The 14,391-nt window shown below is 48.0% G+C and overlaps 1 protein-coding gene across 6 annotated transcripts in view; it reads right to left on the reverse strand.

Moving 5' to 3' along the window:
* Positions 1-14,391, reverse strand: part of SRGAP2 (SLIT-ROBO Rho GTPase activating protein 2) — a 103,202-nt gene that overhangs the window by 49,493 nt on the left and 39,318 nt on the right. For all 6 annotated transcript variants that reach the window (XR_011089832.1, XM_068660131.1, XM_068660130.1 and 3 more), the window contains exon 4: positions 11,176-11,338. Coding sequence is in view for 5 of the 6 variants with exons in the window: in XM_068660131.1 (XP_068516232.1) it covers positions 11,176-11,338 (163 nt within the window). In the remaining variant the exon portion in view is untranslated. The remainder of the gene's footprint in view (positions 1-11,175; positions 11,339-14,391) is intronic.

Genomic DNA, 14,391 nt, shown 5'->3' on the forward strand with positions numbered 1-14,391 from the left:
ATGTTTCCTTTCCCTGCTGTTGAGGAGTCCAAGAAGAGATGGCCCAACCATTATCCTGTTTATTCTAACACGCTGCTGAAACAATTTTAACTTACTGCTTTAACCCTGTTCCACAGTGCACATGCTGGGTTTGACAATCACTTTGAAATTCCAGGCAAACCCAAAGCCACGCCGACACCGAGCTGGGCAACAACCACCGCCTTGTAGAAAGCAGCCAACGTGGCCACGTCGTGTAAAACACCAGGGCTCTGGGATTCAGGGGGGCACAATGCATCCTCTAAGGTGAAAGAAGGAAGAGGGGGGAAGAGAGAGACCGACCATCAACAGCTCATAGCCGCTGCTTGTAAAGCATTGGGCAACAAAAGTAAATGCAATATGAAGCCCCCTCAAAAAAGCCTTTAAGGACAGCAGGCAATTATTTGGTACTTGAAGCATGGCACGGGCCTCTATGCGGGTATAACTCCTTCAGTTCCTTGCCAGCCATCAGACAAAACGCTTTGGTTTGGCAGAGGGGAACGAGAACCTGAACGGCTCCAGGTACTGCTGGGGAAGAGCTCCTGGGCTGCAGTCTGTCCATGAGGCTTTGTAACGTCCACAAGGAAAATTCCGAGCATCCCGACACAGCTGTACACGTCACCTTGTCAAAACCAAACAGAAATCCAATGGCACACTGTACCCTGAGGGAAAGGAGGGGAAGGACAAGGACAGGCCCACCTGCAAGTGACATCCACGTACCATGGCCCTGCGTGGGCTGCAGGAGCCTGCCCGCTTCGATGGCTTTGCTCCTACAAAACGTTTTACCAGCAAAAACCGCAGCAGGTGCTCGCGTTTCATGACAGACACCTCAGAAACGCAGTCTGAGCAGTGCAATCTTTAACATTTTCAACCCCCTGTCTGTAATTTAATATTTCTAATGATTCCGAGGTGCAGGAAGGAGATAAAGCACACTGAATTCCCCGTTCCGAGGGTTTATTACGGAAGACATCCAGATCAGTAACTGGAGAAAGCAGGGAGGAGGACAGATGGCTGTCTTTTTATCCCAATGCTGCTATTCACAAAGAAACAAGCCAACAGGTAGGCTCAAACACCGGCTCTAATATTTTACCCCTGTTTTCCCACTGATTAGAAAAGCCCAAGTGCATCTCCTGCTACGTGCAGCAAGAATAACTTCCCCCCGTTATCGCTGCCTGATTGAGCCCTCACGCTCTGCAGGTTCGGCGTACATAATAGCTACTGAGTTAAGCAAATTTGGTAGGTTCCAGATTATTTATGCCTACAAACACAGGAAAAGAAAAAGATAAAAAAGGCAACGCAAACAGGCAAACCCACTCTTAACCAGTATTTCTGGCTAAGATGCCGAGATACCATTATTTTTTTTCCACATGTCTCAATGATAAATTAAAAAGCAAAAGGAGAAAGATTATATAATTAAAAAATTAAACGATCCTTGTCTGAATGCCTCCCAGCTCAGCACTGCAGGGAGGTTTCTGAGATTGCAGGCACTTTGCTCCAGTCCCCATGGGGCTCCTGCAGCGCGGCCGAGATGCAGAAGCAGGAGCATCCCGGCCAGGAGCTCACGTGCTTTGCATCTTCCTGTGCTCCAGCCTCACACATTAAACCTGCTCCCCAGGCGGCCAGACGGCCTACTGGAAAAACAGGAGTCTGATACAAGCTCTGGAAAAGGGGAGCACCCTCCTTCTGAGTCTCTAATTTACAAAAGAGGAAAAAAAAAAAGAAAAGAAAAAAGGCAAGTGGATCACTCCCAGTCTTCCCAATCCCAGCAGACACCGCAGTAACCACTCCTACGCTGCTTCCACCACCGAGAGCAGAAAACTGCTCAAGTTGCTGCTCATCATTACAGCGATCTGGATCGCAAAGATTTTGTGACTGCCTTTTTCTCAGCGCTGGATGATGAATGGAAGTGACTGGCGAGGTCTGTTTGAAGTGCCCCGAGCGCTGAGCTGTGCACACAGAAGGAGCTTCTCAGCAATCCGCTTCACGGCGCTGCTCGAGCTGCCTGGACCGGACCAATCATCTTCCTTTCACCCAGCTCTTTTCAGCCCGTTTTGCTTATTTCTTCCATAAAATTGCTCATTCATCGTACAAACTGCTGAAGCATCAATTATGCGAGATAGATTAAAATGAATATTTTAATGCATATCCAGGTTGAGGAGGAAAGGAAGATGTGAAGTGCCAAACTGTCAGAACATGAAATTCTTTGTGTTTCTGAATCAGCTCTCGAGAAGGAAACTGCCAGATTCCAGGACTGGAAAAAACTTAGGATTAGGATGAACCTAGGACAAATCACAGGTGTCACGAAAACAAGAGCCAAGCAATCAACACTGTTAATTTTATGTTGCTCCCCAGTACAGATTTCACCAAAAAAGGTTTAGAAGGAAAGTCGAGCTGGCAGAGGCTGGTAAATATGAACCTACTGGAGGATGCAGTGCTGTTAGATTGCGAAAGCCAAAAGAAATGCCTTAAACATTAGGGAAAAAAAAAAAAAGGAAGATGTTTGTAGCCTGTGCAGTTGCAAACATCTTCCTCTGTGCATCAATTCCTACAGCACGTTTCTCAAAGGCAGAGAGATTAGAATGATTAATTTTGTAACCAGTCTTCTAGGAAAAAGCAGTAAACGAGAGCAAAAGAAAATCTGATGAATTCTGTTATTATCTTGAATTCTGTTATTATCCATGCCTGGCTGTCCCTGCAACGTATCTGTACCCCCCTTAAAAGCCCTGCGGAAGGGCTTGAGCAACCCAAGGCTCATCTGGTCGGCTCCAATAATAAACGTGTGGGGAGGGGGCGTCCCCACAAAACTGCAGGGGCAGGCGATGAGGAAGGCAACACACAGGCCTCCTTTTGTGCCCAAATCAGGGAAATCACCAGCAGCACCCAAGAGAACCAGAGTTATTTCAGCGAGGTGCCAGCAGCAACCACTGCCCGGCAGCACTACCTCCCAGCACCGGGATTTTTCTTGCAAGCTGCCTGTTCTCAAGCCTTTTGCTCAGCTCCCCAAAAAGCAGAATTTGCCCTAAACGTGCCTGCACGCGTGCACACACGCTCTTTTGTCAGGGCTGCGTGTGCCCCGAGTGCTGAGCCGTGGGCTGCTGCCACCCCGAGCCCAACGCAGCTCCCAGCGCCGTGCCAGCCTCTCAACGGCCTCTTTGTCCATCCCTCCTCCCCTCCACCTCCCCTCTAATTTAATCAAGATGTTTTTGGGATCTACGGCAGCACTCGCCTGGCTGTTCCGCATTCCACCCAACATTAGCGACTTCAGCTTCAAAATATTCGGGAGGGATCATAAATAAGGGAGCACAGGAATGCTGTCAGTATTTTATGCCCCGGGCCTCAGGCCTTGCCAACTGAGCTCCAAGTCGGACAGAAGGATGGGACGGCCTCGAAACAAACCCCAAAGATCCCAAGGAGCTTTCCTTGGAGACCCAAGAGCAGCAAGGAAGGGCTCCACAGCTGGTGGGGGTGAACACACAAAACACGGCGGTGAGATTTTATCTAAAACTGCCCGAAATTACGTCAGTCTGACGGGGCTGAAGCTAACCCAAGCCTGGCGAGTCTCAGAGCCGTTCTCTAACAAGGCCATTTCTCCACATCTCTTAAAAAGGATTAATTAAATTTACATTGGTAGAAAACTAGCATTAAATGCTCTAATGTTTTTTAAATTAACAGTGGGAGTAGGGAGGCAAGCGGATTGAGTTCTTGCTGAGACCAGCGATGGAATTTGCAGAAACATGGGATCCTTTTTGTTCCTGTCTAGATTGCCATTACAGCACAGCACATTTATTACACATTAGTTAACATCTCCTTACTAAGTTTGTGAACGAGGAGGCTTGCCAGGTACAATTTTCCAAGATCATGCATGTAGCACTTAACTAAAATTTGCTAATAAAAGCTTACAATTCTTTACAGGTACAATCTCAAAAATGTACTTTTTTTTTTTTCTTTTTACATAGGCCTGCCTTGAATTCATTCGCATGCAGTAACAAATATGATTTATCACCTTCGTGTGCTCATCTGAACGATCGAGCAGTTGCCCTGTACAGAAGCACTCCATCACCACGGGCCCGGTCCATTTGTTGCGGACGCCACACGCCTTTCACAAGGGCATCCCCTCGGTGAAGCTCGTAACCCGCGCAAAGCCACCACGAGTTTTATCCAAGTTTCTCCCACAGCTTTTAGGGAGAAAGTGCTCAGCCATGACTCACACGGCCCTACCGAACAGGAGTTGTGTAAAGACTTCTCCTAAAGCGGCAAACACTCCGGAATTTAAAGAAAGGCTTGGGAAATGAGATCTATGTGATTCAGTACACACGCATATTTTGGGCAGCAGATCATCAGCTTCTAGCTTAATGATCCATTATGCACTGGTCAGTCGCATTTAAATTACAGTTGCATTATCTAGTTTTCTCCACCATTTCGCTAGTGATTTGTTTCACCACTATGTCAGTAATAAGGAATTTTCTGCACACAGCACAATATTGTACTGCGAAAAAGCCCTTCCTACAGCAACCCCTGTCGCCCTGCTGCCTCTCGTACTTTGGGCCTAAACACTTGCTTCCAACCAGCCCCCAGCCCTTTTTTCTCCCTTTTTTTCGGTATTCTAAGCTGATGTTATTGAATTTTGGGCTTCAGGCTCTCAGCTCCAAACCATGCAATTTTATGGCTGGGAGCATTTTGGCTGCATAGCCAGCTGTATTCTCACTCATTGAACGGGCCATACATGAAATGGGCTTCCAAGGTGGCCAGACCTAGCGGTGAGCGACAAAGCCCTGTCAGACACCAGGTGCGATGTCCTGCAGGGCTGCTCAGGGCGTTATCGCTCCCCCAGCAGCTCTCTGCACCCTCTCGCAAAGCGCCGTGAGCATCTCTAGGACAGATTGACCGGAGGGATCAGTGGGGGGGATGGCCCAGAGTTTAACAGGAGCTGGTCCCTTGCTCCTGGCTGACCTGAATTCAGACCGGGGCAACACAGGGACGGGCGTGCTGTTGTACCAGGACACAGCACAGGTGTAGAGTAAATTGGCAACAAAGCGCAGTACCAGCACACAGCTTTCACACTATTACAGAGCGCCGAACGCAGCATATTCCTTACCCGGCCTATACGCAGAAGTGATATTTTCAGCCTGCAACTCAGGTAAGGAAATTACTCCAGCTGCACCTCCCGTATCCTGCCCGTCATGCTGGGCAAGAGGCTCTGATGCCACCTTGCATCACCCCGGCACAGCGCAGGCTGCTCGGGCACCAGCACCACCCAGTCTCGCTCCATCTCCGTGCCATTTGCTCTAAAAATACGCAGGTAGGGAAGCGGAGATTTAATTTCACCAACGAGAAATCGGAGAGCATCATCTCACAACAGGCTTTTGTGTCCTTTGGCTTTCGGAAAAAAAGGTAAGAACTCAACGTTTCTATTTCCTTATCAGAAAACATTCACTGCTATACCTGATCCTGGTGAGGATTCGCACGATAACACTGCCCTCATTTTTTGGGGGAGGCACAAAACTAGATTATCCTTGCTACTGATAGATGCATGAAATTGCACTTGCTTCCCCTCAGAGCAAATAATAATTGTACTCCTCAGTGACGTTTTATTTATGGCATTTGTGTATTTACCTGTTTACACTGGCCTAGAAAAATATGTTCACAGATGCCCAGCATTATGACCAGTGCATTGCTTTAAGCTTAGCTTTTCCATGTGTGGTATATTTTGAAATTTTTCATATTCTGGTACGAATGTGGCAAACGAGACATACTGCAGCTGTAAAGTAGGTCATCTTAAGCGAGGACCCCTTAAGAGAATTACTAATTCTTTTTCCTTGATTACTGCCAGGCTTTTAACGAACTCATTGCAGATTTCTCATTTCACATCAAACACTGCGCAGTGCACTACAGATAAACTGATTTTTTCCACAATGGAAGGTATTAATGAGGGAGCAAATTTAAAGTAGCCATTTTGCTTCCTTCGTTCCTTCTTACAGGGCTTTCTCCCCACAAATACCATTACGGATCTCGAACCAGTGTACACCAACGCTCTGCTGCCAAAGCACGACCTGTCTGCAGGGCACGCAGCCCTTCTTGCTGCACCAAGGTGCACGGAGGACGCATCTGATGGTGGCACTGCTGCGAGCATCCCCAGCGAGCCTCCCAGTGAGCGCTGCTGGAGGCAGCCCGAAGTTAAAAATAGAGCAGGAGAGAAATGCTTTCAGTGCAGGAGCACCAACACCGCGTGGAAGGTTCGTGGCACAGCCAGGAACACGGATGCTGAGGAGGTTGGAGAAAGGCTGAACCATGCAGAGAAGTCAAGGGTCACGTTAAACAAAAAAAACGGGGCGACAGGAAGCATGGAGTGAAAAGGGAGAAATCAAAAGGGGAATTAGCTCAAACGGAAGAAAATGTTGAACAGATTTATATAAATATATAAATAAAAGGGCCGTGCTTAAGACAGGTAAGCAGAAAGAAATCAAAGGAGCGCTCCCTACAAAAGCAGATCGAGGAATCAAAAGCAGCGTGTGCAGGGAGCTGACATCAGAGCGCTGCAGGCTGCCAGGAGGAGAGGTGAGCGGGACTGCAGAGCTGGGCTGTGCCCCCAGCGCCTTAACTCCAGCCTTGTGCGAACCCCAAATCCTTAATGCTGGACAAAGAAAAGATCCTCGTCCCCTTCCCAAAGCCTAACAGTTTGTTGCTGAGGCATTTGCACCAGTTCCCCCTGGTTGTGTTTGCACAAGAGCCTGGTTGTTTATTTCTCCATTTCTCTTCCTTTTCCTTTGTCCCAGTGCAGGCTGCTCCGACCTCGCCGCTCTGCCAGCAGAGCCCAAGCCAAGCGTCAGGTTCCTGCTGGTGCCAAGGGGACTCATCTGCACGGTGCTACAGCCAGCAAGCCCTGCAGCAACAACGTCTTGCAGTGCAACACAAAAGTGTTTCCTCAATAAAAAAAAATAAGCACGAAGTTCATGGAAGGAGAACAGCGTTGGAAGGAGACCTACGACTTCAGCAGCAGGTTGGAGGAATGGTGACCGCCATGCACGGTACATCCACCACCACTTCAGAGCTGCCTTTGGCAGCACGCACGGCTTCTCTTATCAGCAGAGATAGCTTTGAAGTGGCTGGCAAGCCTCCAGCCAACACTCAAAACAAATAAGCCCCTTCACGTCGTGACGCAGCCCTGCAGAGGCATCTCCTCATCACAAGGCACGGACAGAAAAACTGACAGCGCCGGACCACACGGCTCTCCCACGGCACGGCGAGCCCAAGCCCGGCAGACAGGAGCAGCCCGAAAACCTGACGGTGATGCAGGCACAGCCCCGGGGCTGCAGCAGGTCGCCCATTCCCAGAAGCTGTCCTGGCACGGCTGTGTCCTCGTGCAGCACCTCCACTTCTCAGAGGTGTCCAGCAGCAAAGCACGTGGGAATCTGTCCCAGCCTGAAGATCAGAGCTTCCACCACAGCTGCTGGAAGGGACAAAATCCCACAGCTCTAACACTGCGGATGCTCTCTCATACACAGCTCCCAAAGGCAGCCCCGGATTTCCCACTGGGGGCTCGGCACTGCTCCAGCGGTGACACGGGCAGCTCCCACCCTGCATGCCCCACGAGGCTGCTTTTCCCTCCAGTGTGGTCCTTATCACACCCATCCAGGCCCTCCGTAGCCTTCGAGGCTGGATTAGGGCTGCGTGCTATACTTAGATCTCCCTCTTGAAAAAGCTCACCACTTCCAACAGTACACAACACAGCAGCTCGAGTCTGGCAACCGAAGGGATCTCGAGCACGTCCATTTACCCTGCCTGTCCCTCCTCACTCACCTGTTTAATCCCAGCAGGATACAAAGCACTGATTCTGGAAAGCCTTAAATCACGGCTCAAGAAAAAGATCTCATGCTTCAGGACTTTACTTCCAGCACCCTCAGCAAAGGAGGATCTCTGTATCACCGTATTTTCTGTATTTCACAGGATTATTTACAACCCAGCCGGTGCATAGTTCCTCAGTATAAGTTACTGTACCCACCTGAAGGCAGTCTGATACCTGAATAACTTTAAAAAAGTATTTTCCAAACAAACGTAAAAAATAATCTTCCCCAGACTTTCAAATGACAGGCATTAAATCAGAGCATTTCCAGACCTAGCTGGGCAATTTTTCACGCAAGGTTATAAAAATAAGGTTTGCGTTACGTTTCTTACATAAAATAAAATTTGCAGGTTTACTATCAGCATGGCATACGCAGCAGAATTAATAACAAAGATCTTTCACCAGCAATAGTAGGAAATCGGGCTGTACTTCACAACCAGCTTTGCCAGCAGGAAAACCCTTTGGTCCAGCTGGAGAGGGTTCAGGACACAGAGCTGGCTCGAAGCACGGGCAGTTGTAACCTGCTCCTAGCTCTGAAAGTCTTTCTCGACATGAGAATGGGGCAGAAATGAGACCTTTAATGAAAATAGGGAGGGCTCTAATTACTCTTACAGGAGCACACGGCATTTAGAAAAGAAGTGGTGCCAAAATTTCCTATTACCCTTTAACGATAAACTGCCCTTGTTTTTAGCGCAGATTCTGGTACCTGAGCCAAGCACAGAGAGCTCCCAGCTAGGCACCAAGGCTGGCAGCGCTGTCCCACCAGCTGCAATTTCCATCAGGAAACAGCAAAAACACAGCTCTTGGGTTGAGCCAGCCCTGGATGCCCTAAAAGCACCGCACGTACGGCTCCTGCTCCAGCAGGCTGCCCGTACCTACCGAGTGTGTTGGACCAGACAGGAGGCAGCGCAGAGAAATGCTGAAATGACAGCACGGCACATCAGGGGCAGGAGACTCAGGCCTTGAAGTAACAGAGCCAGCTACTTATTTCACTGGTGCAGCCGGGCTCGCTGGGTCTGTTGAAGCTGCCTCAATTTGCCGACACACAGCATCGCTCTGATTCAGCCCCACTATGCAGAGCTCGCTCGCTTAAGACAGGACGGGAGATGCTAAGGGGAGCAGGAAGGAAACGTTCTTCTAGAGTTTCTCATCGATAGGATTATACCTTTCATCCAGGCTAGCTTGGTTTCTAGCCTACGGTTCAAGGTCCAAAACGTGCCAACGTTCTCTATTTCTCAGCTGCTGTCTCATTCAGCTACACGACTCTGGATAAGGCAGGATGCAGTTTTGGTTTTTAACCACCCAGCACAAGTGGAAGAGTAACCTAGCGCCTGGCCTGGCCTTCAGCCACGCTGGTGTGCCTGGCACAGTGTCAGACAAGCAGCTGGGATTTAGTAACCAGTGCCTCCTGCCTCCTGCTTGCACAGATTCATACGGAGTTCCCATTTGGTCTCCGAGGAAGAAACCAAAGGGTTGGTGGTAGTAGCTGGTTATTCTTGGTTTTCCTTTTTTTTCTTCCCTTCCTGTTAAGAGTCCCAGTGCCCAACACAAAATAAAACAAACCGAGGTAAGACTGTGCTTATACAATGGGCTGAAAATTAAGATGTGAGTTTCCAGCCCAACAGGAACAGTCTCCATTTCCATTTCCATTTGCATCCTTGCTCAAACACAGCCCTTGTTGAAATTCAGAGGAGATTACTTCTCCTTTGGAAGGATTAGTGGAATTGAAGAGTAGCTGCCATTCAATAATCCCATGTAAGTATCTAATCAACCGTAATGTAATTACCAGAAAGTTTTAAAAGGTCGAAAAGGCCTTGGTATGATGTTACTTGGAAAAGAGAAGGTTCCTCCTCCACTTGGGCAATGGAGAAAAAAAAAAAAAAAAAAAAAAGAAGGCAACATTTCAGTGCACTCTTCAAACTCTGTTGCTATCCATTAAAAACTGAAGAAGCAGGCACAGCAATGACAAGGAACGCAACGCTGCACGTATTTCCATTCTCCCATATAAATCATTTGCTGACACACACAAACACCTGCTGTGAAAGAGCAAACACACGCTGTCCTCCGGGTACCACACAATGCGACGCTGCTCCCTCAAGTGCATCCTGACACGAGATGCCGTGTGCAGGCCCCAGCATCGGTCCTTCTCCAGCAGTCTGACCTGACTGCAATACGCAGAACCTCTTTATCAGTCAAAGCAACCCAGAGACGTTAAAAATATCTGAACGCTTTTTCCTCAACACATTTCAAAAGACTGTCAAAGCCCAGAGAAAAAAAAGCCAACGAGGCCTCCAATTGCTGTCAAGGCTGCACCTAAAAGGATCTGAGTTTTGCAGTCCCACACGCTACTCGTGTGACCAGTTCTCAATGCAACAGCAGCAGAGCCCAACCACCAAAGGCACACAGACACACATGAAAGCAGCCCAGGAAATTTTAATCAGGAGCGTTCCTCACCCACGGCTCTCAGAGGCCGTGTGATTTAGGCTGAGTCCCACACCAGCTCCTTAGGAAGCCAGAGTCATTTTGTAAGCCCTTTCCTCAAGCAGCACGGCTGCAGAAATAACTCTCTGAGATCATGACACATTGCAAGGGGGTGGGCAGTGGGGGAAGAGAGATGGCTTTCCAAGTCTGAATCGCAATGTCTTTAACATGTCAACCAGCAGATGTTACAGCCATTGACAAATCTCTACAGAGACCAGGCATTACTGTTTAATAGGAGTTTCAAAGCTTCCAGATCAGGTTTCCTCAACTGGAAGAACAGACTCTTAATAGAAAAACACCCGCCCACACTGTCCCACCTTTCTGTCTTTTTTTTTTTTTCCAGGTGGAAATCAAGGGGAGAGAAAAGGGAAAATGCTAACAAAAGACACCTCAGTTGCATTTTCGTCTTCTTCCAGAGAAGGACAATACATCATTTTATTGTCTGGCATAGCAGAAATTCTCCCTAATTTTTCTTTTAACAGTAGTTTCTCCTCCACTTTGGATATAAATTTATAAATTTGTCCTTGGAAGGTTGTTATGGATCATAGAGCGGAAAGCCTACAAGATTTCTGTTTAAAGAAAGTCTCAAAGTGCACACAAAACCGTGAGCAGGCTAAGAGGAAAAACATTGCCTGAATTTAGACTAATCTGAATTGATCACCTTCAGGAAAAACCTAAAATACGAGGACCAGAAAACAATTAATCAAAGATACGTCAAGCACAATTGTGCACAAAGAGGAAAAAACACGTTAGGTACAGACAACGATAAAGCCATCTGCCAGAAGTAATATCTAAAACTTTGCATTTTGGAAGGGCCAAGCAAAAAATCCATCGGTTACCTTCTTGAAGAGGCGCCCAGAATCCTCGCTGACCTGGACGAAGCGCGGGATGATGTTGTTGAGATAGATATCGCTCAGGGTCGTGTGGTCCCGGCTCTCCCGCTTCACTTGGTTTAACAGGAGGTTCCAGCAGTTCACTGGCGATAGCACATTCTGGTCCTTCCTACAGAGGACGTAAAATAGAAACACGAATTGGATGGCACTTCACCTCAGGCGGGCAAAATGAATCTGTCAGTGATGTTCTGCACCTACACGCACACCAGGAACAGAGCTGCAGTGCACGTGGATCAGGTGAGGGAGATGAGAGCAGAGAAAGGCTCTAAAATGGTATTGCATGTACCCAAAATATGCCTTCAATTACACACGGCCACAAGCTTTTATCCCCCAACAAACAGATCAGACACATCAGGCAAGTGCAAGCTACAAGGATGCCAAATGTAGACTCTGATTTTTTTCTTTTGAATCCGAGATCCACTGTCTCAAGCATTTGTGCTTTAACCACAAGCAAAAAAGATTTCAAGCATCCAGTCAGCTAAACAGCATCTGCATAGGAAACAAAATGTTATGTCTCGTAGAAAACCATTGATGTGCAAGCAGCTGTACCTGTCCTGAGCAAAGAGAAAGCACTGCTGCTACACCAAGCTTTATGCTCTCACCTTCAAACTTCCCCAACCTTTTTCTGGCTGATTCCCTGCTGCACCCTGCAGACAGGCAACACAAAGGGCAAAAGGGGAGACAGGAGGAACCTTGGCTTATTTGGAGCAGCCAAACCAACACGGGAAATCATTTTATCTCCTGGGAGGAGTGAGGCATTTCTTCAGCCACCATTTCATACTAGATGAAAGCAGGGACGCTGGCAGTGAGCGGTCCTCCTGCAGCAGCTTGGGGCTGGCAGATCTGGGAGCGCTGACTGCAAGCTGCAATTCTCTCCAGATCTGCTTATCATTAGGTTACAGTACAGCGATGCTGATTTCTAACGGAGTAAGTCAAATCTCTGGTGGGAAGCCAAGGCTCATCTTGCTTACTGTATGACGTTCTACCAGATTTCCTTCCCCTTAAAAGAAAGGAGGTTCAATTTCCATTCAAAAAATGGCATATTCTGCACTTGAAAGGACAGCAACCTCTGCTGTAAGAAATGTCTGACATGGCAAAAACATGAAAAATCTGGCAATGGCCATTTGCCACAGCTTTTCTCGTGACATCAGTGCTTGGAGCTGTAGTGCAATATGAATAATTTTAGAGAAAGAAGTATGGTTTCAAAACAGCTGATCCTGATGCTTTATTTCTTTTCCTTGAAAATAAATTAATAAATCAATGAAAAGCTCAGGAAACAACTGCAGCTTGTCATCTGGACATCTTCAAGGTTTGGAGTGAGCACGTGTATGTGCGTGTGTGTGTATATAGGTAGTGGGAGAGGGCACAGGAAGGATACTGGGCATTTGGTTCTGGTGTTTTGAATAAAAACATAGAAAATAAGATGTGAGAAGGCATAGATTTGATTTAGACAATATTTGCCTTTGTACTCCGATGTCCCGTACTGTGGAGACTGCTGACACAGGCAAAACCAGATGGAACGATCAAAATGCAGAACTGCACAAGGCTGAAACTGCCAGATGTTGAGCTATATAAATCAAGCACTTGCCCCCCAATCTCCTGCAATCAGTGTTTGCAGCATACTGTTTGTTTTGTTAATATGCCAGAGAGCTAATTAGTAATTGAAGACCAGGCTGAGAGAGCTGTGAATCTTCCAGCACCCACCAGGCTGCAGCCAGACCCCAAAGGGCGCATGCATGGAGTGGGAGGGTCCGACTCCTGCTGGCACCCAGGGCAAAAGCTGCCACAACAGACGGTAACATGCACCTACGTTGTGCTGGTTTCTTATTATAATTTATTTTTTTCAATTTAGGCAAGACCAGAAGCAACATTTGACTTTCTTCCAGCAAAAAGGGGGCTGAAGGAGGAGCTCCTCTGAGGAGCAGTGCTGCGTGTGCCACCACAGAGCCACCACCTCCGCCAGCAGGAGATGGGAAGCGAGCTAAGATTGCACGTGAAGAGAAGTGTGTAAAGGGCAGTACGAAGAGATGCTGACAGCTGGGTGGTTTGCTCCTTTGCACCAATGCTCTACAAGGACCTTGCACACTGACTTTTTACCCTCAAACCTGGAAGGGCCACAACCAACGCCAGTGATGCACCTACTGTAAGAAAGGTTGGGAACAGACCTTTGGCAAGCAAAGCTACGGCTCCTGGCTAGCTGGTCTTGCTGTAGCTGTTGGAAACTGTGTCTGGGTTCCCCGAGCAGCCTGCTGCTGCCCCACCACTTCCTAAGAGCAGCGCACCCCCAGCTCGCCTCTTTGCACCCCTCCTTGCGCAGTGCCAGCCCAGAAGCACTCGGCTGCTTTGTTCCCAAATATCCCCTGTGATGTTTTCTGTCTCATTACGCATTTTCTCTGCCTGTACCACCAAAAGCTCCTGAACAACCCCCGATGCCTCCACTCACAGAGCCTGGCCTTGAGCAGTTTGGAGCCCCGAGCACACAGAGCAAGGGCTCCAAGTGCAGTAAGAGCAGGCAAGAAGGCTTGCGAGTGAGCAGCCTGGTGAGAGTGCCCTGCTTTTCAGAGAAAAGCAAGGCAAAAATAGGAAAGAGAAGAGATGCAATAGTTAACCGGACAATCCCCAGCTGTCCAAGCTGCCGCACCACAACACCCGAAGCTATTCTAGGGCAGCGCATAGCACAAATACCAAGAGCCCATGAAAAAGTATGGTGAGTAAAATTGCTGGTGTCTAATGGCGCCAGATAGGTTGTTGACACACTCCATGTGGTTAGACATGAAAGGCCATCTTGCAGGAAAGACCGATCCCAAAGCCCACATGATTCTAATTTGCGACTGGGATTGTCACCTTAAGGTCTGCGCAGTCAGTGCCGCACCCTAATCTCAACCTCATGCAACCACAGCTCTGGGCTCTCTTAAGTTTTTTTTCTTTTAAATTCCTTTAATTTCTTGGTGTCTCTCGGTTTCGCTAACCCCTTCAGCACTTTGTTAGAACAGTCTGCCTCGCTTTTTTGTACGGGTTTTCTATTGTTACTGCTCGGTTTTTACGGAAAGCGAGAACAAACTCCCCTCCTTTAATGGCCAGCGACTATTTTCTGAGCCCTGGTGAAAAACAGACAAAGGAAGGGCCTTAAGACGAGCTGCACAGAGACAAAACAGAAAAGGA

Source organism: Anas acuta, chromosome 24 (assembly GCF_963932015.1).
Source record: "Anas acuta chromosome 24, bAnaAcu1.1, whole genome shotgun sequence".
In the NCBI taxonomy this organism is placed as follows: Eukaryota; Metazoa; Chordata; class Aves; order Anseriformes; family Anatidae; genus Anas; species Anas acuta.